Genomic DNA, 25792 nt, shown 5'->3' with positions numbered 1-25792 from the left:
CATTTGTGATCAACGCATCTGCCGCTTTTTTCTTCTTTTTTTTTTGGGGGGGGGGGGACGTTTTACGCTTAGGTGGTAATTACAAAACGAGTACTACGGAACCTGACCGGACCGCCACAAACCAGGCAGTTCATAATTTGAACTTATGGATATCTTTTTCCCAATAAATTTTCCTCTTTGCCTCATACTTCAAAAAAGAGCAGACACCGCAGCCAACATCGACGCGAAGGTATCCCCTCTAACTACCCAATTTCTTCACAGATTAGCGCAGTTAGTTAGTAGTAACTACTGCTAACTTTATTTGTTTCTAGCAATCACACAGCAGCAGCACTCGGGACGCTGACTTGAGTGCAATCCCGTCGCCGTTAGCGTACTTTTTTTTTTTTTTTTTTATTGTTTCTTTACTATTTGTTAAATAATGCCATGCTATGTCCAACCCTTTTTCTTTACGTTCTGCTTTGTTTTCATAAAACGCTACCTATTACAACCTTTTTACCTGCGTGCTGTTTTTGTCGTTGTGCTCTTTTGACGCCGTGCTGTTTTGGCACGTGCTCTTCTGTCGCTGTGCCGTTTTGACGCCGTGCTGTTTTGTCGCGTGCTATTTTGAAGCATGCTGTTTTGTAGCCGTGCTCTTTTGACGCTGTCCTGTTTTGACACGTGCTGTTTTGACATGTGCTGTTTCAACCGTGCTGTCTTGTCGCGTGCTGTTTTGTCGTGTGCTGTTCTGTCGCGTTCGCGGGGATTTCAGCTTCAAGTGGCGTGCGGACTTCATGTCCTTTCTAAGGCGCACTGCAGTTCTTCCGTGATCCAACTTTAGCGTCGTGCGGCAGTATTTTCACGCCGGAGAAACCTGGTCAACGCTACAACTTCCGTCGGGACACACCTCAATATCGCGGAATTCGCGGGCATAATCTTCAGTGCGCTTCTTTTTCCTTCCCATTCTTTTGGCGCGACCGTCTCTGGTGACGACTCTACAGGAATAAGCGGAATTACAAAAACCTTTGCATTTATGTTCTCAACCAGAGGGAAGTTTGATAGAGGGTTTTAAGAAAGGTTTCAACGGCTTTGCCGGATGCCCTCTGAAGTGCATGAAGCAAAAAGCCTCATACAAACCCACACCCCAACGTTTTCTTTTTTTTTTTTATATACTTGACGCACTAAGCCCGATCACACAAAGGGCACAGATGTCCCGCGAAGGCCAACCCAAGACCTTTTTTGTTGCATGTTGAACCTTGGAAGAGGGCAATCACGAAGAGGTCACATAATGTCGAACCTTGCAACGACCTCTCTCCCCTCCCCCCGCCCACCTCGGCGCGGCCCTGAAAAACTGACCTTTCCCGGTTAAAATGTGAGTTTTAGAAAATGGATTCGGCGTTCTTTTGTCGGTTTAAACCCAAACAGCCGAACATAAAAACTGACCTATTTCGGTTAAAACCGAACTTCTGAAAATAGATTCGGCGCACTTTTATCAGTTTTTATCAGTTGAAATCGAAAACTCCGAACCTTATGGATAAGTCCGGCCCCAAACATAATGACGCCGACTGTTTTTCTAGAACCCCAGTCGAATTGCCTCCCGACATCGAATCTCCTTCGACATCGAAAAGACGCTTTACTCAATATGGGCACTTTTAACAGATCTTGCCGTCGGCCATGAGGTAGTCGTAGTCTTCCTCAGCCACTTTGACATAACGGCAAATATACAGTTGTTTCGGCATGTTTGGTCGCATTCCGAATGCACACTTCTTCAAATCGATGTGGGGAACATAGCTAGGTGTCGCTTTAATAATGATCTTCTGCTTAATGAACATAAAACACAGGCTATAGGTCTCTATTAAAAGAAAAATCCCCATGAGTTCAGTTTTATCTTAGATGGCGTCGTCATCAAATGAGTGGATGTTGGACGTGATCTTGGAGTATTTTATAGATAAGGCGTTGAATTTTATACATCACGTGTCGGCCGCATGCAACGCATCGCTTAGAAAATCGGGAGCAATTTCACGTTTCACAAGACAATTTTCTTCCTATGCATGTATCGTTCGTTTATTCTGTAGTTGAATTCGCGTAAAGCTCGAGTTTGCATCTATAGCATGGAATTGTATAAATGACACAGCATCGTCTTCTATCGAGCATGTAAATCAGCGTTTTATTCGCAACGTTTTTGATCGTTGTTTTTTTACGTGCGATTTATTATAATAACAATCGGCTGCTCAAGAGACCTGGTTCATGCACTTTGTGTGACAGACGGCGTTTATCGGGATATCTTGTTTTCACACAAACTTGTCAATGGTCTTGTCGACTGTCCTGTTTTGTTAATCGCTGTATGTCTTCACGCCCCACTACGTTCAATCCGTAATCGCAACTTTTCCTATCCATCGACGTTTTTTTCACACATCTCCCCTAATACGAATGCCGCACGATTTTTATAAGTTAGATTGTTCGCTCCTAGAAATATTCAGAGACAAGTCAACGTGGCGGCGTAATCTAGAGAGTATTTTGTTTGCATGATACCAGTGGTTTGCAATTTTAAGCATTTTGTTTGCTCTTTTGGGGTAGCTGTATTTGTATTTTCAGTACCTCTTCTTCTTTTACCTTATCTTGCTTGTCAGATGTCGCTATGTGTTCAACATTTGTTTTTTACGCGCTTTCTTTGGATAGCTATGCTTATACTTTTATACTCAGTGCTTATACTTTCATGTAGTCGGCTTTCGCTGTGTACCACACAAAAGGGCTTGCGCTGCTTGTGGACACATAAAATAAAGACTATTATTATTATTATCGCCAACCACGACGACGACCCCCGTTTACTCAGTGCAGTTTCAAATACCGACATGGGAGCAATTCAACGAGATGACCCGGAACTTAGCGCCGTGATCGCACACATCGAAGGTCAATTTTTTAGTTCCGCGATTATTGGGCCAAGACTTGACAAGGTTTCGTTTTGCGCTGAGGCGAGCTCCTTAAGTACTTCGGAACCAGCAACCCTACCTGACTGCCGGTTGTTCTTGTCAGCCCGCGAGAAGAAATCTTTCAAGCATGCCAAGACGACCCGATGGCTGGGAACCAGGAGGGCGCTCCCCGGATTCGTGGCGTGGCTACTGGCCGAGACTCCCGAAAACCGTCTATCCGTACACACGGTCGTGCAATGATTGCCAGCGACGTAAGAAGCCTCCGACAAAGCCAGCAGGACTCCTGCAGCCGATTTTTTCCCCGGCTACGCCCTTCCAGCAGGTCGAAATAGATTTATTTTAGCCGTTCTCAACATCGTCGCAAGGAAGCCGGTGGATGATCGTCGCGGCCGATTGTATTACAAGATACGCCGAGACGAAAGTCCTTCCATCGGGAACACCTGGGGAAGTCGCTAAGGTTATCGTCGGGTCTATTCGTCTTCGACAGGGCGCACCTGAAGGGCTGATCACAGATCGAAGGTCATCTTTCATGGCACAGCTGACTCAAGAGGTTCTTCGACTCAGTCACACGAGCCAGCGACGAACCGCCGCTTACCCTACGGAGACCAACGGGGTAACGGAGCGGCTCAACAAGACGACCGCCAACATGATTTTCAGGTAGGTCGACGTAGAGCACAAGACGAGGGACGAAGCGTTGCCGTACGTTATGTTTGCGTACAGCACAGCGGTTTAGATACCACGGGAATGACGCCGTTGCAACTGGTACACGGCCAGACGATTGCCGCAATGCTCGACGCCATGCTGCCTCACGCGCCAACCTATTATAGCAACGGCGACACTCAACCGATCTTTAAACTCGCGAAGGAAGCTCGTCAACTGGCAAAAGAGAAGATTTAAGACCAACAGCCATTCCACGCACGAAGGTATAACCTTCGTCGACGGGATGTCCACTTTCAACCCGGAGACCGGGTATGGGTCGGGACACCCATACGGCTCCGCGGTCTATGCGAGAAGCTTCTGAATCGCTAATTCGGACCCTTCAAAATCATCCGACGCCTCGGCGATCTAAACTGCAATTTTTCCCGACCGAACGCGCCCATCTGCAAGACGCCAGCCACGAACCGAAGTATTGAATGTCGCCCGGCCCAAGCCGTATTACGAGCGGAAGAACTTTGAACTATCGTGAAAGAGTGAACTGTGAACAATTGCTCCTGAACTGTGGCTCGCGAATCTGCGGTCCTTTTGTTGTGGATTTGTGTTTTCGTTTTGTGCTGCATCAGGAAGATACGTTTTTTTAAAGGGGGGAGTAATGCCGCGCGCGCAGCTAATCAAGGAGGCAGCGCGCTCGTGGCCTCACGGTTATCGTGCTTGCCTTCCGCGCAAATAGCCAAGGTTCAATGCCTGGCCACGCGTAAACATTTTTGTTTCCTCTGTAATGTGATGTTCTGGCAAATTCGAGAACCCTGTTGGCTGAATCGAGAGTAGAATGTTCCACGCGCCGAACCTTATACGACCACTGTTCCAGAAGCCCACGCGTGTACAAAAATGTCTCCGCGTGGCAAGTCGCGGTCAGGCTCACGCTAGCGCCGGATTCTGCTTCTTCACCGACCTCGTCGCTCGCTTCGCTTACGACGCCTGCTCTTTTACCCCTTTGTTTTTTCACAAGTTTGCCTTTATAAAACCTTTAGTTTCTTCACCGAACGCAGTCTCGTCACTTCACCCGTGACAATATTAAAGATTTTGTTATGAAAATTGTGACTGCCGGTAGATACTTTCCAAGAGCATCGTTTAAACTAAAATGTTGTTGAAAAATACCCACTAAAATCTTACGAACCACTCGCCCATCAAATAAAAGTAGATACTTTGATTAGAAAGTCAAACAAATATAGCTTCAGCTACATCTTGAAAAGGAACGACGTTTCCAAGCCAACTCGGTTTCTTCGTCAAGGGTGACGGGAAACAAGCGGAGCAGCAGGATCCTAACCACGTTTTTTTTTTTTTTTTTTTTCAAAAGGCGGCATTCGCACGTTCAATCCAAGAAGCGAAGAGACCAAACTGGCAAATTTCACGCCGAAAAGAAATGTACTTGGTCTATATTATACTGAAGCATCTACGTGAGACTCTCAGCAAATGCTGCGATGAAGCATTATTTGCGATCGCTTCCAGTCGCTTACACCAGTTATCAATAACGCTGGCAAATAAACAATTCTTAAATATGTTGTTGGCTGAATACGGCCTGGATGATTTGTTATGTCTAAATTTGAACTTCACATATGGCGTCCCACACTACATTTACATTTGAGAGGCCTTCAGGAACTTTGGATTTAAATATTCTCTGATTGCCTCAACCCCAGATAGGGACGTGAGATCAACCCTAAAAAAGACTCGTGGTTATTTTTTTTTCGTTCTTCGTGTACAGGTACGTTTAGTTTACGGCATGTCTATAACCGCAAAGAAGAGAACAAGCATATCTGCTTGAGTTTGCTTTGAGAATATTTATGTCTTATCCCGATTAACTGAAGAAATGTGTAGATTCATACATTCCGCCACCATCGAAGTTTATTGGATCGGCTGGCCACACAAGGGCGACAAAAATATAGAATTTAGGGCGTGACAGGAGAGATCACCGAAGAGCACGTGAAGAACAAGGAACCATCTTTGTGTCGTATATGTGTAGTGTAATATCGTTTGTGTTCTGCCGACTTCTTGTAACATTCCTTTCTTTTTAGAAGATCGGCTTGCCTCCCGTCTGCTCAAAGCACGTGGCTGGTAGCGTCCTGGAAGAGAAGAACAAAAACGTAAAAGGACGCCACGGGCAGCTATGTCGAGAATTATGCTCGGTATATGGCGTGTTTAAGCTAGGATACATTCCTTGTAGCACCAATGAGGGAAGGGACTAACGATTACTTATAAATATAATTTAAATTATTATTGTTGAGTAAGACTGCATTTTTTGGCGTAGTTAGGGGCCTGAATTCAAGGAGCTGGCAAACGAGAGGCGTGCATGTTGGGTAAGTGCCTACTTACCGAATAGTTTTGTGTAAACAAAAGGATAACGCGATTATTGTTGTTTTGGAAAACTGGCTTGGATGTATATATACAAAATATGTGAGGTTACTACAACCCAATCTAACTTGTAATTGAGTTGAAATAAATAAAAAAGCTGAGCATTTTGCTTTATTTTCATTTTATTTTACTAATATTAGAAAAAAACGATAAATGTTGTCACCGATATTACACTCTCAATTTTTGTGTGTATAATTACCGGGGGTTACCGCATTCCACGGAACATGTTAAATAAAAAATATAAATAAACAAAAGGATTTCAATTTTCACACGCCGTGAACCGACCTTCTCTAACAGTCCAAACCCTTCCGTATATTTTCTATGAAATATGTCTGCAAGTGAACCGGCCAAGTAACTTTTTCACACTGAAATTACAAAAAGTAGGATAAAGCTGTGGATACGCGTTTGCGGGTTTCATAGTTCTCCAAATTTGGGTTTGTTTTCTTGTTGCTGTTTTTTGTGTGAAGGAGTGGGATTTTTTCGCAGATTCCGTGACTATCGGCGTCCATTTTCGGTAACGGCCAAAACAAATTGGCGCTATGGAGACCTATGTTGAAGAATACAGGACACGGTTTTTCGATTTTCAACATTCTGAGAATATGGCCGGTAAATCGAATACTTTAAAAACTTGAAGTTACAGATAAAAAAGACAGGCTTTCTTTGCATTGGAAAAAGCGTTATAGTCTACAATATGGTGACGGTTTTGTTAACGGGCAACGTAATATAAACCGTTATATAAAACTTTATTGCCATGTGGTTTAAAATTATTTCCGTCTTCAAACCCTGCTTCAGTTCGAGAGTTTGAAATATACCTTGGTTGTGCTTCAACCGTCTCAGGGGTGATTTTTTGGGTTAAGGGGTATATTTATATATATACATATAAACTGAATCTTACATGAAGTAGTCAGAAACTTTACCAATGCGGTGAGTCGTAATCAAATTCTCTGAGCATGAAAAGCACCAGAACGCTGGCAAGCACGCAACATGTTTTCCACAGAAATCGAGAAAGCCATATCAGGTGCATGCGCAACGGAAAATATCACGCCTTGAGCGTGACCAAACTAAAGACATCGAAACCAAAACAAAACTGAGTTTGACGTCCGTGTTTCTACAGCATAAGATCAGTCAGCCTTTGATGCCCATGACCATAATGGTTTACGCTGAACATGAGAGCTTAAGTGAGCACTGTTGCACCGCAAACCTTAGGTCTAGCAGCAGCGTCAGTAAGTTAAAGAAGCACTCGCTATAAAATTAAAACCAGATTATTAATATTGCGTTATAACGTCTCACATAAGGTAGCCCCGCATTTGGTCCTTGACGCATTCAGAAAATTGATGGGGTCCCTTGCCCCCCATCAGGATTCCTCGTTCTTCTGGGGGGCAGATGCGCTTCACTCCCGTTGTGGAGAAAATGGGTTCATGGGATTCGTGCGCCATTCCCAGCCTGCAAAATGCCAGTATAAAATATAAAAGAAAGTTATTGCTATGAGAAACACGTAAGAATCATTTATGTAGTTATGTTTGATTCTTTTTGAATCTGCAGCAGCATCAGGCATTCGGTCACATTGCAAACAACAACGAGCAAAACAAAACTTTTCATCATTCGTTGTACAAAGATTCTCACAGTGCAGATCATTCCGTTCCTTAATGCGCCTAAAAAAAAATACCTCTTTACCAAGTGTCTTCTTAGTACCAACCTCAATATATTTCTGTGAGAGTTATTGCTACGTTTAGAAATATAATTAGTGGAAACATTTTAGCGGTAATATTAGGTAAGTAAAAAAACGAGAAAAAAACATCAAACGTACAGTTTGTTTGTTGGAGTGCCAATGGAGTTCATCCTAGCTCTCTTATTATAACATAGACACCTGTATATTGGTCGTAGCGTCCGAACAGCGAGCAGCAGTGTTTTGTATTCCTTCTAGTTTTCTGAACGGGTCATTTTGAAGACCGAGAGACAAATCCGCTTGTCACACTCTGAGTAATTGAAACAATGTGTCCTGTTTTTGTTTTGCTCTTTCCCTACCACTTGCCGACAGAGTGTGATAATGGTCCAAGTAATATTTGTGAAGCCAAACGTCACCCAGTCGTAACATGGCGTCTAATCCCTTTGGGATATCGGGAGGGTTTAGATACTGCAGTACGGTGTGTCAGTGTCTTCTTTGTGCATCAGACGCCAGTGAATGAACGAATTCACGTTGCCTTGAAGCGGCACAACAAAGCAGTGCTTTTTAGTGGTCACAATATCCAGTTTAAATGCAATTAAACAAGTGCTAAGTATAAGACCCCTAGGTTTCAGATGGTACACAACGCGATACTCTTAGGACAATTGAGTGGTTGAACGTCTGCTAGTTTTTATCTTAGAATCTCAAGGCTGTAATGAAATCTACTTATGTGGTTGATAGATAGATAAGGCTTATCGCGTACCAGGCGCGATAAGCCTTTGGGAGCAAGATTGGAAAGTTCCGCTTTATAATTGATGAATGATAGTATGAAGCTTTATGACGCATCATCATTACAGGTGCTAAACAAAAGATGATGATAAAACCTTAATCCACAAAAAGGGTGTACAGCATTCTAAGAGCTTGCATCAGCACTAACCACTGCCCCGTCCAGTATATCAATTAATAAGGTTGACAGCGAAAACGCTTCTTATGAATTATATTAATACACCTTTGGTATGAATTGGAAGTTGCCCATTCCAATCTCGCCTCCAACGGCCTATCGCGCGTGGGGCGCCTCATGCAGGAGTGTGAGCTTTCCATTCGCTGTTTCGTTGGGGCTGCTCACTTAACCGATCTTCTGTTCGCACTAATTCTGTCACCTGGTTTACGTGTCAGGTAGGTACTTCATATAACAGGCTTCTAACCGTGTTAACCGAGCCTCACACTAACGAAAATTGGAGTATGTATTTTACTAGGATTGGTGTTTGAACTACCTATTAAAGACATTCTTTGTCGAGGATATGAAGACGCAGCGGTCCGTGACATGTCTTTCAATAAAGTGTTCATTTCTTAGTAAATTCGACAGCGCTATTTGCGCAACTTCCCTCGTCAAACCTGTACTCGTTATGTGCGAAATTAGTCTTAAGCCTCTCTGGCACACCATTCGCTTAAAAAATTGACTGAGAATTTCGATGTGTCTCCGTTAGGATGTACAAAGTTAAGTGAACATGTCGCTGGCAAGTTTCATTTCCTGCCGTATAAAAGCTAAAGTAAAATTTAAAACATATGCAAAACTTGCATAATCCTGCGCATTTCAAGGTTCATTTTAAGGGTGACTTAATTCTTTGTTTCCAAGAATTACTTTAACAATATGTATCAATGATATTTATAATATTTTATTCAACCTGAAATAATATCACATGAAATCAACGTTTAGCTTTTTTGGTCCTGAGAGCCAAAAATAGTGTTATTCTTAATCCCAGCGAACCTCAAGTGACCTTGAGCTAGTATTTTGTGAATAACGAGATGAAGCGATTCGTTCTGCTTTTATGAAGTACGTGACTGAAGCTCACCTATTAACTCCTGATTAGCAACTGATGCCAGGTGAGATTAGTCTTGGTTCGGTGAAGTTTTTTTGCCTCATGCTTGGTTGATTAGGTAAGCTTAGGTATAGTCAGCCGAGATTAACGGAAATCATGTGATGTTTGATGAGATTCGCTAAAGTTGTGCTAAGTTAGATAAGGCTAGGTGAAGTTAGGCTATGTTGGATTAGGTTAGGTTTGATCGGTGAGATATCTATTGTAAAATATGGCTGATTACCTCACACCTCAATACATCATCCGTAGGCTATAGTTAGAATATGATGTACTTTCGCGCTCTATTTAGCTTTTGCCGATTTATTAATATCGAAATTTCTAGAGGTGGGCAAATAGTGGTCCAAATTGGATAGCACCGGCGACAGTATTCCAGCTATACATGTCCTTGCGCTATTGTGTTGAAATGGCTATTTGCCCAGCTCTACAAATTACACAACCACGTAAATCCACTTAAAACATTCCATGTTAAAATAGAACAGATTTTTTTGACGTCAAGGGTGAGCCGGTTTTCTAAGAAGTGTAGAGGCGAAGTATCTATGCAGCACTACTCACATGTGTCCCATTACGTGTCCTATGAGGTTTGCTGAGTAGTCGTCTGATGCTTGTCGAAGGGATAGCGCGGATACACGGTTACGTCTGCACAGGGAACCAAGGTTCGCGCAAACTAGAAAGAAAAACATGTAAGTCAAGACGACGTTTTGTTTCTACGTAATTTTAGAAACCGCGAAGGCTACAGTCGTGTCGAGCCAACAAGCGCGTTAGAGGGAGACAGTGTACTGTACTCTGTCTCACCAGTTGCCCGCATGTCCTGCTAAAGAAACGAAAGGGGAAAAAAAAGCCGATGTTGCACGTATTTTGAGTATCAAGATTATCTTCTACTGCAGAGGTCTCCGAACTTTTTGGTTAAGGATTTGGGAGCTGTCGCAGTCGCGAGGTACAGAAATAAAAGTTAGGAAATTTAGACAGAAACCTAAATACGCATTTAAATGAATAGCTTTCAACTAGAACAGACAAAGGAAAAGAAGATAATAAACACATGTTCTTCTCTTAATGTCGCGAATTATGACATTACGAGATATTTGTAGGCCTGAGAACTTGCCATGCATAAATCTGCGCGCATAAAAATTTCAACATATTCACACGGGGCAGAATACAGATGAGAATGGTAAACCTGATGATTACAATGTGCAAGAGTTATGGCACACCATACTAAGCCCGATGCGCACAAGGTCAGAATGAATTTTTATCATGTCTGCCTGTACATTTAGCAGGAAAGCACGAAATGCTGGAGAAGAAAATGTACAATGAACAATAAGGCGAGAGAACCCGCGTTTTGATGCAGTTCTCTCGCATTCCTCTTGATATCTTTGTTTGCGCTTTCAGTGTGTGTCATGGAGCCATGTTTGCGTTTGTTTTTACGGGAGTTTTTTGCGTTTTTATCAACGGGATGTGGTCCGGTCGTCACTAGAACGACTGTGGTCATCAGCGGGCTGGCTAGAACGCCTCCGAGTGCCTGATCTGGCTCGTGGGCTGGGGTTGGGAGACCCCAGTTCTAAAGGAACAAGGGCTAAATATTGTACAGTCGAAAAAGGGTGCAGGTAAGAGGGGGGCTCCTCCGTCCCTTCTTCTATAACTCCTGCGGTTACGCTTAGGCTTCTGTACCTTTGGTAAGTTCTGTCACGTGCTACCTCTTCATCGCTTTAAAAGGCTCAGGAAGCACTTGTGTTCACTCGTTGCAGAGTTACAGCAAAACTATGGTAGAACAATTAAGAATCAATAAATATTTTACGCTGCGGAGGAGCTCCACGCTCATCTTCTGAAGTTATGATTTCCAAATTGGATATGTATTGCTTGAATTCTTCCAGTTCGTTTGTTCATTTAAAAGTAGCGAAATCTTAACGGCATCATTTAAAGCAACAACAAGGAATTTTACCTTAATAATATTTTGATTATCCAAAAATAGTTCCACAATGCTGATCTGTCAACTGAGGCAATAATATAGTGTAGTATGGATACAAAGACGAGCTAGGTCACCAACTTTTTCATTTTTTTTTTTGTTTCTCAGCTTAATTTCACTTGAGTTAGCTTCTAGTTGAAGCAAACATCTTAGAAGAGCTAATATTTTGTCTATTCTAAAACTGGAGTAGAGAAAGATTGTTCAATAAATTAGATGCGAGCATGTCCGCAGTTTTGATGGTTAATTTTTTGCCTTTTCTGGCTTTTGGAATAGTATGTTTCATCGGACTACGCGCTTCCCGATAATATTTACGGGCATTGAGCGTTAGCTCCGGGTTCGATGAAGGAAATAAAGCTCTGTTTTTTGTCACGCATAATTAAACCACTACTTTAAAAATTTAAAATGCATTAATAATATTGCGCTAGCGATGCGATAGGATGCGGAAGTTTGAGCACATGGCGTGACCTGAATGAACAAAAAAAAAAAAAGAAAAGAAAGACAAGTTTCTCTATGAGCCGACGCACACCTAGGCATAATTTTGAGAAAATAAGAAATAGAATTGCGGGGGCCTGGATTAGTGGTCTGGTGAAAGAAGCTTCTCAGTAAAAAAGTAGACAATAACACATTTCTCGATGATAAGCTTGCAGGAATGAATTCATTATCTGGCGCCAGATATTGTGGAAAATACATTTTCCCGAAAGAGTAAGACTCTGCATAAATTTTAAAAGTGTTATCGTGTTCAACCACGTGTGTATATGTTAGCTCACTTGCAGACAGCACATCAACAAAAACATGACACGTGCTTTCTGAAGCGTAACTTGCTGAAGTCATATGGCATCATAAAAATCATATATTTAAGTGTTTATATGCATGCAATATTATATATATACCTTTAAATAAAAGTGTACTTGCTATTCGTTTCTGCATTATTTTAGTTATGCATTATGTAAAAAATGCAGGGTTTAGACATACCTGGCGCAATGCCCGCGTGGTTCAGCCTGTGAACAAAGATATGCGGAATACATTCACAATGGCGCTCTGAATTTGTGGACAACACCGTCATATTATAGAAGGATGGATGGCGTTTGGTCGCTTTCAGAGCAGGACGCGAGTGGAGCCGTAACAAGGTCGGCGCTTGACTCAAGGTTCCGGGCGTCTGCTGAACTTCTTATTGCACTTTATGGATGTTTCTGTACACAGCTTTTTTTTTTTAAATAAACCCGTTTTGATATAAATCACTATAATCAGACGTTGGGACTTAAAAAAATGTAGACTTGATGCAGGATAAATTTTAAATTATCACATAAAAACGGGCTTTTCGGAAGGCTGTTCGATATTCTATACGCTATCACTGCACAACAGGTGGGCTCACTTGAAATAACAAAAAAAAAACAGCGTGTTTTCCACTATTCGGGCCCACAGTCGGAAGAGTTGCAGAGCCTGTGGAAAACGCATTTCTGGTTGCTAAACTTAAAAATCTCATGGTGTAATAGTTGCGCGAATGCACATAGTTTTAAAACACTTTTCCTTCCGAAATCGGCAAGGGTATGCATTCAGCACATTATTTTTGGTACACCTATGCCATGTTGCATTCAAATCTGCCGCCAAGCAGTGCTGTATTACACAGTAGTCATCCGAAGCTTACCGAAATCAACTCGTCATATGCCATCGATTCGATAAAGTTAGCCCACGTAAGTGACAACCGGCGACTTTTAATCGCCGCACACAACCCTGTGCTGCCGGAAATACACTGAGAATAAAAGGGGCGAAGGATTTCTCCTATTCAGTCTCGGTGGTGGGGACGCAAGTAGATAAAGCATTAAAATATATTTTTACTACTCGTGTGAGACATTTTTTTTTTAGTTTAGCGTCCTAATAAGCTCGATTATCCTAGAACACTGATCAAACTACAAAGGTACTACGGCTATCATTGAGTACGCAAAAAAATACCCAAGCCTGAGGCAGAGCAGACGCGTCCTGATAGCGCGTTTTGGAAAAAAAGCTGCTGTGTCGTGACCGGCAACATGCTACAAAGATGGAAACCACCAAAGGAGCTTGTTTCCGCAGATTTCCTTTGTGCTCAATTGCACATGTTGCTTTTTCGTGGGTTAAAGAGCCACTCACTTGTACTGATCGCTTTTAACTTCAACCATATCATCAGTTGAAAAAAATAATTGTTTTTGTGAATAAATTAAAGTCCGAGCGCACTTCCCGAATCTGAAATAAACTGCTTCCATTTTATTATATATCATTGAAGCTGCGCGCTGAAGCACTATAGAACGCGCTAAGTCTGCATCATTGTGTCCCATATGGTAATATGGCCTTACGGTACACGTCGCGGGACTTGATGTGCTCTCTGATGGGGGCTTTCTGGAGGTGAGATTCGCCCTCTAATCAATATTTGGCTGGTAACGTTTCTCGAAGCGTTGATACTTATTAATGGCAGCAATCTCCCATGCCTTTCAAAATGCATTTATGTCTTACTTCAAGTTGTTCCTATAGCATTTTCCCTAACACCATCATTGTGTCAATGACAAGTAAACATATGTGACTTAATTTATTTGCCTCTTTAACGCCCCGGTTCACACAGGAGGAAGGAAAACCTGTAACAGTTGAGTGTGTTTTTTTTTTTGTGCGAGCAATAGTACCATACGAACGTTGAATATCAATCCCTTACCCTGAGACGAATAACACAGCGTCCATAGACTTTCGTTCGAATGTGCGTGAAATATGTGAGGTTAGAGGTGCTAGTGTTCCGCACACATCTATCAAAACTTCCTTGCGGTCTTCATTGTATTCCGTTTTCGCGTAGGGTTCGCTCTGGAAGAGTAGTGGAGGCATTCAGATAAATCGCATACCCTAGTGTGCTTTTATGGGCTATATATTTAAAAAAAAGCATTGAAAGCTACAATAATTCGGTCTACGCAGGTGAGTTATACGAGAAGAGGAACTTAACACAAGGAATTATTCGTGACGATGTGAAATAATGAAGGAAAATGTGTAGGGTAACGCTCTGATCAGTCAAAATAAATGTATATACTATCCAGAAACTCGCTTTGGCTTCATCGAATATCACTGCCATCTCAAAGCTGACGATGCGAGAACACGGATGATATGCACGTGGAGAAGCGAAACCGTACCTCCAAAGCTGGAGTTCCGTTATTACACCTCCAGCCTCGCGCCTGTTGCATGGGTGGTAGCTTGACTGCAAAATTGCTGCGTACCTCGCGCTTCAATGCTCTCGGAAATTTACTGGTTTAGTACATTCAATTACCCCCAGATAGTTTCTAATTGGAACCGTATTTTTGATTTTGCTAATTAAATAGTTAATGAACAAAGTTTTCTTTACTAACCGGCCTATTATGGTGTTCAGCCGCAAAAAATATATTCGACCACATAACTCACCCGTACAAACCCGATTATTTATTTATAGGACTATTTAACTTCCAATTTCTTAAGCTAGTCCGTAAAGCCTAAACACCTTTGTATAGTGAGAAGGACGTGGCATAGAATTACATTCTGGTAAAACTTACCTTGCTTTTTATGATGCCAACGACGACAAGCTGAACACTTGGCTTGGTCAGTTCCTTGTACTTGAGGTTAACCTTCAAAATCAGCAATAATGTAGTGCTCGTTTAAAATATATAAATCTAGAAATTATATAAATCTAGAAATTATTAATTTTCAACGCTCGCCAAAGGTCCCCGAAATTGGTCCCGCGAGACATTCAGGTATAATTAAAATAATTTGGGAGGATTGATATGTACTCGACAAGCACATTTAACCTGCGTTAAATATATATATATATATATCATTAAATGACCATTATTTTATGAAATATGACTCTTATTGAAAAGCACCCTCCGGCTCTGATGTAATTTCTACCCTTCAATCCCATTCAGCCGTTAAGACCCGTCAGCCCTTCAAACCCATCTAGCCCTTCAGACCCTTCAGTCTTTTGGGTTTTCTGAACCTTTCGAACACTTTAGGCTGCCAAATGACTGTGACCCATAAACCAAACCTTCAGGTGTTTAAGGCGTCATTTGAAGCTTATTTTATACCTTATGTCTTACGTTCATTTTTAAATTGAGAAACACGTTACGTACCAATGTGTACTCAAACCCGGGCACAAGCAGCCTTAGAGGGAAGCGATCACACCAAAGAGCTGTAACCGAGATCTTTGCCTCCAAAATAGGTATGGAGATACTCAGAGTGCCACTGGGTACATTCATGAGATGTACGGTAGTTAAACTCTTGAAACAAAGCGGGCCTGCCCCACACACACACTGTCGTTAACATGTTTAGCTAAAACTACGACCGCGAATCCAACATACGCTGCCTTTGACGGAATCCTGAGCGCGTTCTAATTGTCGTCGCTGGTGTCATCGTGGCAGCGTCCCCGGAATTTTGCGCTCGCACAACCTTCTGAAGCCGAACATATCAATAAGAGCAAAACACTTTGCATTAAGAGACTTCTTTTATTCGCACGTTGAGCAGCTTTATAAAATGGATCCATGCGAGGGACGGAAAGTCAAAGCTGAGCTACCGTTCTTTGCTGCCGCCCGATACAAAATTGCGAAGCGACTTCACCGACGCATATACTCTGTAGGGTCACGTGATCACTCCCACGGACCCGCTAAAATGTTTTGATAGGTCAGGTGCTCTTTCGCGAGAGAATGTTACGGAGCAGGCACGCCTCATAAAACTATGACGTGCTTCTCGCACCCTTCAGAAATACTTGAACAGTACATGATGCACGTACGAATACTTCAATGGATATCTCAAACCTTTTAGAAGTTTGAGAAATATCTGAATCCGAAGGAGAGCATTTCTCCCCCCCCCTTCTCATTGTTTCCTTCACGGCACTGCCAATTATCCTTTGCTGCAGTTCGAAATTATCTCAAATTGAGTTATGCCATACCGCAAATGGGTGTGCTAATGAATAGGAATTGGGCTTACGTAAACCGATAGATATCAATAGTTTCGTATTAAGAGCAGACAGAAAGCATTTCGTTACTTAGCACACACTTTTTGAGATGCGAATTCCATGAAAGGTCGAGATATTAGACAATATCGCAATATTGGACTTCATTACAATGACATGGAGAACAGTAGGATGTGTGCAGACAAAAAGAAATATTTAAAAAAACGACTCCGATAATAATAATAATAATAATAGTAATTAGCTCTACATATTGGTAATGGTGTAATTTAAGGGAGCAGTAGACGCATATGCTTAATTCAGACGGCCATTGTGAGAAACAAAGCAAAAAAAAAAAAACGGTAGCGATGTAATTAGGCCAGAAAACATGAGGACCGAGGAATAAGAATAATAAAAATATTGTATGTTTCATATATAATTATTATTCTTGAATCTGTGTTCATTGGACATAATCTAATATTAGACACTTTTTTCAGATTATGAAGCTTATTTGTAAATCTGATAAAGCACGAACGTCTGTCGAACCTATCAAAGTCCCAACATGTGCAGCTCCGTAAACACATGTAGTACTTTTGAAGTGAACAAAATGCAGATCATAAATTTGCAACGTGGTAACTTTTCGGTGCATTTATAGTACCAAACACGTTGTAGTTGATGAAAACGCTATAATTATGGTTTTGTCTCCCCTAAATAAATTTAAGTTATAAGAAAAAAATCTACACTAACAGACAAAGATATCTGTGGTAAATGATATTTCATCAAAGAAAAACGAAATACGTAAGAACATGAGCCGTTTTCGGATTATGGCTCTAAATAATTCCAGATCACGTCAGTATAAAAAAGCCATGCTCTGCTTGTCTGCGGTTACCTCAGAAAAATTAAATTAAGTTATTAAACCAATTATCTTGAAAGTTAGCTATCTTCGCATTTCTGTACTCAATGTGATGCTCCAAGGTTGGTGCTTTTCTAGTCTGCTCTAGTTTAGCAATTATCTCCGAAGCTCACGCAAATTTCCCATCTATGAGCCTGCTACGCCTTTTATGCTACCGTCAATATTGAAAAACTCAGTTAAAAAGAAAACTAATTATGTCAAACGTGTGAAGCGCGTTTACAATCTCACACATTCTTTAGGAGAAAGAGATATACTAAGTGTACTGCAGTTTTGTACTTTGATAAAACACTTCGCAGTGTATACGTAGTGGAACTTTTAGTTCACTGTAAAATATTATGTTAAACATATATTTCTAATATGTGCACCTCAGTTGCCGGACTAAGCAACCGTGCAGAAAGCATCACTAAAATTCAAAGTACGCTAAAATTTAGGAAAGGTATATTTGAGATATATATTGTATCTTACTTTAAGTGTAGCTTTTTGTTTCATAAGATTGAATGGCTATTATTGTTTCATAATCACATTTTCTAAGGAATACAATGTATCAATCGGACAACCAGCTCTTAAACATAATTCTAGCCTTTCCTCGGGAGCTGAGAGCAAAAGATGCCAGGTTACAACCACAGAAGTCACTAAAGCCTCACTTGCACACGCGTTTCGCAATATAAGCACGATATTTCTAGACTTGCCAAAAAATATCAAATTTGGTTATAGCTTGACTTTCTTGAAATTGACGGTCCTAAATTGCCATACAAATACAAAATCGTTCCCAAAAAGCTGCTCTACTTGTAACGACACGACGTTTATTATATTTATAATCGCGAACCTTTCGAAAGGATAAAAAAGAGAAATATTTCGTTAACAGCAAATACTTTAAACGCACGCCTACTTTTGTATTTAACTTGTTGAAGCTGTTATTTACAGATAGTATTTTAATCCTTAACACTAAACGAACCCAGCCAAATTATCCAAACTAAAGGTTGATAAAGTAAATATATACTACACAAATATTTCTTTGCATGATTAGTGCGCTCACCTGGTTAATAAGAATGGAGAAGTGGTCGATAAGTTCCTTTTCTGTTTTATTCTCGTTATGAACGTGGTCGGATATTATCAGCACTTCAACCTTTATTTCTTCTGGCAGATTTTCTAGACTTCGGCCCACTGAAACAAAATGGAAATGATGAAACCACGATAGAAGGTTCTTTAGGGTCAATGCTCAAGTAAATTATTAATTAAATTAAAAAAAATTGTCATTAAGATTTCTTTCCAGTTCGTTCTTTTGAATATAATCTTAAATATCGAATAGGTATAAAAGTTCTTATTTGTAATATGGCTTGTACAAAAGAATGCGAGTGATATACTAACTCTGTGCTGAGAAAAAGCATTGTATGTATTCAAGTCTACAGAGCAAAAAACTGCAATGGAGTGTTTCGGGTGATCTAAGTCGGGCTAAACCTGACCACTTTTGACTATTGAATCGATCTTCTCAAAGTGTTAATTGTCCTACGTCTACAGGACATGGAGTAATGCTATGCAATTGCAGATTCAAACTAAACAAGGCAAATCGCATGAGCCTGCCCAAAGAGCCGTCGAGCTGCCAAAATTCTACACAAAAGTAGCAAAGAAAATGTAACCTCAAGAAATAATGGGTTGGCGTTAACAATGAAGGATACGCAAAGTTCAATCTATCTCGTCACACGTGAACGAAAATGTTGCAAAATTTCGCTACAGGCACTCTTCATTTTCGAGAAAAGAGTCAAGGTACAGGCTAGCTGGTGGAAGTCAACCATTTCGTCGTTTACCCCCAGTCTCAGGGTAAACGACGAAATGGTTGGGCTCTTCATTTCTTTCTTCTACACTGGTTAGCCTCGTTTCATTCATTCATTCATTCGTTCGTTTAATTTCATTTAAATTCAAGCTTGCTACGTAATAACGAAAAATGCAAAATTATTCATGATAGACACTCCTCAGTTGTTTAGACGATTCTTAAAGATGTGCACATTAGTTTTTGCTAAAGTACGTTATTTTGATTTAATATAGGATGATGCTTGGTTCTTGATGATTGGTTATAAGAGGTTTATTTTTTTAACAACCCAAACGTTTTTGCACTCAGAGAACCCTTTCTTCATTCACGTTCCTAATTTTCGGAGGAAGATTTGATGTTCAGAATACTCTGACATAACATTAATATGCATATCTAAAGTATGATTAGTTCTAATTCAAACCGTTTGAATTGTCTACAAAAATAATATTTCTACGTACACAGAGTACAGGTATACATGCTGGCTTTTCATCTGAAGCTCCTGAAGAACACTATAGGTCAGAGGCCATCTGAAGACGGCCTACACCCTCTTCAATTAAACTTACCTTGGTGGTAATTGTACTGAGCTTCCACTTCCGGAATATTGAGTTCTCTGACTGTAAACAAAAGAAATTAAAATCCGTACGTGGGTAAAATAACGGCTTCTTCAGTTAAGTTATCCTAAAATTCTGTTAATTTGTATTTTATTATCATATATGGGCCCTAATCACAACTTTTCTGGACTTCTGAGTGGGGAGAGGAACTACAGTACTTGCAACGAATTTTAAAACCGATTTGTTATGCAGTGCAATTACTCCAGCTTATTTTATTTTATTTTTTAATAGCTAAACATGTTAATCTCGAAACTTTTCTTTTCAATAAGGATATATTACATTTTCTTCTCAACTTTTCTGTATTCCGAAGTTATGAATTCAGTACGTCATTGATTAAAGTAATCAACAACCAATGTGAATACTATATTAACTGACAGTCTTAAAAACCTGGGCTTTGGGCGTTTTATGTTTTCTCGTGCCGCTCATTGGTTAAAGACGGAATCTCATTATCTCAGCAGCTATGATAGATTTTTGAAACTTCTTATGACCTACATTCCTCAAGGTGCCAGTGATTACAGAAAAAAGTCCAATAAATGATTCGAGGCTAAAATATGCTCTGAAAGGAACTTTATATTGTAGAGCGGCACCAACGTCGCACTACGGTCATGGGTCTCACCGGAATCATCTAACCGAATTTGGCTCTTGTCCAATTTGGATATTTTGTGAGCAACGGCTCCATTGTCTGCTTCTTCAGCTGCTAATAGCGGTTCGATTGATAACAGGTCACTTAGGAGTCCTCTCTGCAAAGTCAATTCAAATTAAACAAACTCAAAACGCGGAACAGTTTGATTTTTCGTGAGTTGAAGCTTAGGAAGCTGGGTAAATCTTACCACTTGGACTTTTCCATTCGATTCGTCGATAAGAAGAGAAGAGCCATGTTTTATGTTGTGATACAAATTGTTTTCCAGATCCTTGCCGCTCACCTGGTAAAAACAGAAAAATAACACTTCGAACATAGCTTTCATTTGTGTAAGCACCAGAATACACGATGGTTGGTATACATTTTACGCCTTGCTTTAAAAATAAAATCTTTAAGAAGAATTAAGAGCTGTGGCTTGCGTGTTGACATCATAAAATATTTCGGTCAACATGCTAAACGGTTCCTGATTCCGTCAGCTGTGGTAGTACGAGCATTGCATCAACAGTGACGTCTTTGAAAAACATAATAATGTTTAGTGTATTGTTCCCGATAACTTGTTGGCGCTCTGCTTGAGACTTCAAATTCGGCTACACCTTTACCCCATGGAGGTTGAACTCCCACAAATTGTTGTGAGTGACATACTGCGACGTTCAACACATTTCGCAATATGGCACATGCTTAAATACAGTATTAAACAGAGAGTGGGATAGGGTCAGCTAGATTAATGCGGGAACAAAGTTAATAAAAAAGTGTGGCTCCTAAATGTATGAAACAATTATAAGTTTGTAAGAGTCTAGCCGATTCGTGAGTTTGAAGGAGTCGAGGGATTGTCTGTGTTTGTATATGTACAAAGGTTTTATGAATTTGAGTTACGCAACTACTGCCCACATATCGCGAAAATAGTTCCTAGGACGCTCAGCATAAAAAGTATAAAATATAATGACAGGTTTTCTACCATATATTTTCAGCGGAATAAATGTTCGACTTGTGTTTGCAGCATGTCGACCAGCTGACCTCATATAGCCACTTGGCACATACTCAAAACTCAATACTGCGCCGCTTAGCGCTTCTGTATGAGCTGTGATATTTATGCGGTATACCTAGACGAGAAACTGCAGAAAATTATAGCAAAGCAACAGCTCTAAATTTGTCCGTGATATCAGGCACGCCTTCAAGTATGAAAGGGGCTCTATTAAAATATTTACAAGGCTTTATGGGATTCCGACGTTTACCGTACATTTTTCATTGACTTCGCACCAATTTTCACACATTTTAGGAATCTACTTACAGTTCTATCGTACTGTTTCTCTCCATCATGTTCGCTGAAAACGAAGTTTTCGGAGAACACTGTGCTCTTCTCTAGGCTCAAGGTAAGACCATCTCGTACATAGAGCATCTTCTCGCCATTGAGGCCCCTGGCTTCTAGGACTCTCGGGTAGACAACCTCCTCCACTGGCAGTTCTGCGAGTGTGCATTATCAAACGTTTAAATATAAGAACAAGAGCGACGACCAAGATTTTCGTGCATATTCTTTAAAGTATTGTTGCGGCGTACAACATTAGGAGCAAGTAAATCAAATTGGAAAAAATGTACAAAATAATTTACAAATTTATTTTATGTTGGCATAGTTAGAAAGCTTGTGTTTGCACACACGAGTTCCCAAAAACAATCATGCAGTGAAATGACGCCAGTTTCAATTTCCCTGGAACTTCCTTAAACACGTCTTAGAATTTCCGGATAGGCGATATACTTTCTGAATCATGAGCTGGTTTAAGTCTTTATTCTGAAGATCCAGAAGACGAAAACGGTTTCAAGGTGTACATTTACTTCTTGTCACTTTTTTCTTTCACCGGACATTTGAATATAATAAGGCGTTGAAGTGTAAAAAAATACTAAGTTTGTTCTGAAAGCCCAAAGAAAGCAATGTGTACTTATACTTCTACAAAAGCGAGAATAACCCAAATGTGTTGATAAAATAATACAAAAAAATGCATTTTAATATTGAAATAAACAACATAAAATAATATAACTTACAGAAAGTAACAAAATGCAATAGGATCGCTTTCATCCTTATATATTAAGTTTAATGCAAAATTCAGTTTAAATATTAATTTTTATGGCAATTTCATCATCCAAATTATCAGGAACAAGTCTTACAGTTTTCGACATTGGTATCTATAAATGCTTACACCTTAGTAACGGTTAGGCACTCACCCGCATTGCAGATAACCAGGAATATTGCAAATACGAGACCGAAATACTTGAGCATTTTGGACCGAATACCGACTTGTGGCAAAAGCTTCCGTGGATTACACGGCTATTTATACAGTCCCGAGATGTCACCACGACCTTTAAAGGCTTCTCTATTTCGAAATAAAAATGAGGTAAGACATGCCAGAAGGGGAAAATAACGTGACCTATTCCTGATTTATTTTATTTATTTCTCGGTATACGCTGTCGTGTGTACTGCGAGGGGAGAATGAGATGACGAAGACGGATTTTTAGTTCGTAATCCTGATTATGTTAGCTGCTTGTCAGATTTATGCGGATTTTACTTGTCAGTCAAATTGAAGGTTACCATGATGCGACACTAGAAAAAAAAACACATCCACCGAGGTTATCTCCGAATTATCAATAGAAGCCGCTAATGAAGCAAAAGCTATAAACGCAAACTGCAAGGCATGAAGGAGTATTGTAAACGACTTTATTTTCGCGAGGACCTTATTTTAGCCAATTTCGAGAATGACCTACAATTTGAAAAAAATGTGTGCCTTGAACAATTTCGGTACAATTTAAAAACACTTCATTTATATTGAGACCCCATCGCGTGGCGAAAATTAGAACCCGCGAATTATTACAAAGTTTCAGCATTGACATAAATCGCGAAATATTGATATCACGAAAGATAATTCGTTCACAGTATATAATGAAGTGTCATATAACTACTAACCTGACCGCGAAAAAAAAATATTCCGTAGACATAACCTCTTTACATTTATTTATGATTCATTCAACTACATGGGAGGGAAATGTACGTGGGTATGCAAACCCCCTTTTTCCAGGAATTGTAGGCAGCGTACTTCGCAAGCTGTAGTTGAGTAGATGCCATTCTCTTGGGACAATGAATATTTAACTTTTTAGATTATCTTAGTCGACTTATCGCAAATAAAAAAATGTGTGATATGCTTTAAAGAAACAACATCTAGCTATTTCGCTTAGTTTTTATTCAAACAGAAACGGAATAAAATTACGTTGTGCTGCAATGGAAATGCTTCGATACCCTGCGGCAGCCACTGACGTACGCATCACCAAAAATGACAATCTAAAAAATATACGGCGTCTACCTTTTTACAAAGAACTTGGTCGAGGCAGTCACCGCCATAATCGGTGGAATCTCGTGGAATTGCTCGCCCAGGAATCTGTACAGATCTAATGAAGCCGTTTGCTGTGTAACACTCAACATGGTAGAACGTCATACTCAGTGTCGCAGCCCAGACTGGTCTTTAGGTTCAAGCTTTTTTATAAGCCTCGTAATTCGATGGGCTCTCGTTACAGATTTCAGTGATTGCTTTGCCAGGTACATAGGAAAAACGACGGGACTCCATATTCCTTAGGGCGTGCTGCATCCACGTGTTCTCATTGGACTCCTTTGAAAGGGTCAATAGAGCCCTTTCAAAAGTTCGTTAAGACAGCCTGGCGGCAGCGATATTTTTGGCATCGCTTCCTTTGCGAATCGCTCAATACGATCCGCGATCACACCGAGAGCTTCCACAACTTTAGTGTTCAATGCATGCCCAAAGCGCGTGCCCAAACAATGGCGGCTTCGAAGGTGCCACTGGAAGGCGCCCACTTTTGGAAAGGCCTAATTCCACTCCGCTTGTTATATTTGTGTGAACGACTCTAATCTGATGGCTCTCGACTGATATCTGATTATTGCCGAGTTGCGGAAAATATAGACCTTGATAGTTTAAGAAACTCAGAGTAGAGATGATTATGTGCACTGTCCTTGCTTTGTGATTCGTTCTTTGACATTCTTATCGGGAGGTGCAGCACTCTCATTGGACGATGGGTGATAATTATGTGCACAACGCTCGCCCCGTCCTACGTTTCTTAAGCAGTCACTGTGTGTAGGACCGTGACGACTTCGACGCAGGTGCAGGTGTCACCAGACGAAATTTGGAATGGATTCGATTTTATTACAACTTGGACGACAGGTTGTAATAAAATATTCCTATTTGGTAGTATTATTATACTCTCCGGCAACCCAAGCAACAGAGGGCGTGTCGAGTTACAAGCTTCTCATTGCAAATGAAATTGTATTGTTGCATCAGCCATTTATAACACAAAAAAAAACAAAAAAATATTGGGATCATCAGAAAATATGCTCTGCTTGTCTTAAAATATCGCTGACTTCCTCAGGACAAAGATGACCAACTATAAATATATAACGCGAGGCTTGCGAAAATGATCTACTGCACACAGCAGCTTCGTTGCACTTCCTTCTAATTTGAAAAACACACGCACGAAAAAAAAAAAAAAGAAATCAACACGGTTTTGTGTTCAAGCGTAGCTTTATGCATTTCTCAAGTACTGTCAGTAATTTAATGTATCGTATTGGAATGACGCGCGAAAAAGTGCGCTCACAAGAACGCCTTCATCTTTAATATGGTGCCTGGAATGCGTCGGGGACAACACCGTCTTACACTCCCCATGTCCACAAAATGATGGCAAAGTTTCAAGGTATTACGACACCGGAGCCGGCCCCTCGTGTTAGAAAGCCAAGATTTTAAAGATAAAGTTGCTGAAGGCATTAAGGTCTCTGGAAGTTGAGTAGCGGGCACCAATTGCAAAGGTTAGATGTACGTGTTCGTGCGCGCGTGCAAGTGTGGCGACCTACAGTAAAAAGGACACCTGATGTGTACCCCCCTCTCTGCCCCCAATTCTGAGCACTAATGGCTGCAACACCCGATTCAAACGTTTCCCGGGTTTGAGGACTGCACAATCGCTATTTTTCTCTCAATTGTTGATAAAGTTCGATGTATGGGACTTCCACTTTGCATTCAATTCCTATTTTGGACCACAGCTCTCCCAAGGGTGCTTTCAGTGTAGTCTACAGTTTGATGTACGATGTACAACAAATATGATTTGTAAGCTTATTTTTTTTCTTGTCTTGTTTTTTTTTTGTATTGGTCGCGCACTGGCAGTAATACTGTAAAATTACATAAATGTAGATTTTATGCCTTAAAATCATTTGGTTTGCTAGTTGTCTATACATCTTGGCAAAATTAGCGCAAGGGCAGGAGAGGTTCTCCCTCACTTGTCCTTGTGCTGATTGTAGAGGCTTTTACGCGCTGCGTACAAGCCCCCTAGTGTTTTGTGTGCCGGATAACGTACAATACAAAGATATTCTATAAGCGCAGGGATCGTAGCA

The 25792-nt window shown here is 40.6% G+C and overlaps 1 protein-coding gene across 1 annotated transcript; it reads right to left on the bottom strand.

Annotated features, from left to right (window-relative positions):
* Window positions 1–5447: 5447 nt before the first annotated feature.
* LOC8053500 lies at window positions 5448–22633 on the bottom strand. The gene is made up of 12 exons (XM_040214375.3): window positions 22576–22633; window positions 21650–21822; window positions 20552–20644; window positions 20338–20461; window positions 19674–19724; window positions 18340–18467; window positions 15003–15074; window positions 14147–14289; window positions 12442–12467; window positions 10065–10176; window positions 7263–7415; window positions 5448–5683 (listed from the first exon to the last, which is right to left on the bottom strand). Exons 1-12 carry the CDS (start codon window positions 22628–22630, stop codon window positions 5632–5634), a joined length of 1182 nt encoding a protein of 393 aa, XP_040070309.3. The 5' UTR covers window positions 22631–22633; the 3' UTR covers window positions 5448–5631.
* Between the last annotated feature and the right edge of the window lie 3159 nt (window positions 22634–25792).

This window comes from Ixodes scapularis, unplaced genomic scaffold (genome assembly GCF_016920785.2).
Source record: "Ixodes scapularis isolate PalLabHiFi unplaced genomic scaffold, ASM1692078v2 PGA_scaffold6__148_contigs__length_123643588, whole genome shotgun sequence".
NCBI classification, from domain to species: Eukaryota; Metazoa; Arthropoda; class Arachnida; order Ixodida; family Ixodidae; genus Ixodes; species Ixodes scapularis.
This window is presented reverse-complemented; position numbering and strand designations above follow the sequence as displayed.

Coding starts and splice junctions, on each gene's coding strand:
- LOC8053500 (XM_040214375.3), bottom strand. CDS start 22,630: ATGCTCAAGTATTTCGGTCTCGTATTTGCAATATTCCTGGTTATCTGC. Junction 20,645..21,649: donor AGAAACAGTACGATAGAACT/GTAAGTAGATTC, acceptor TGTTTTTACCAG/GTGAGCGGCAAGGATCTGGA. Junction 10,177..12,441: donor CCACGCGGGCATTGCGCCAG/GTATGTCTAAAC, acceptor TTTTCTTTCTAG/TTTGCGCGAACCTTGGTTCC.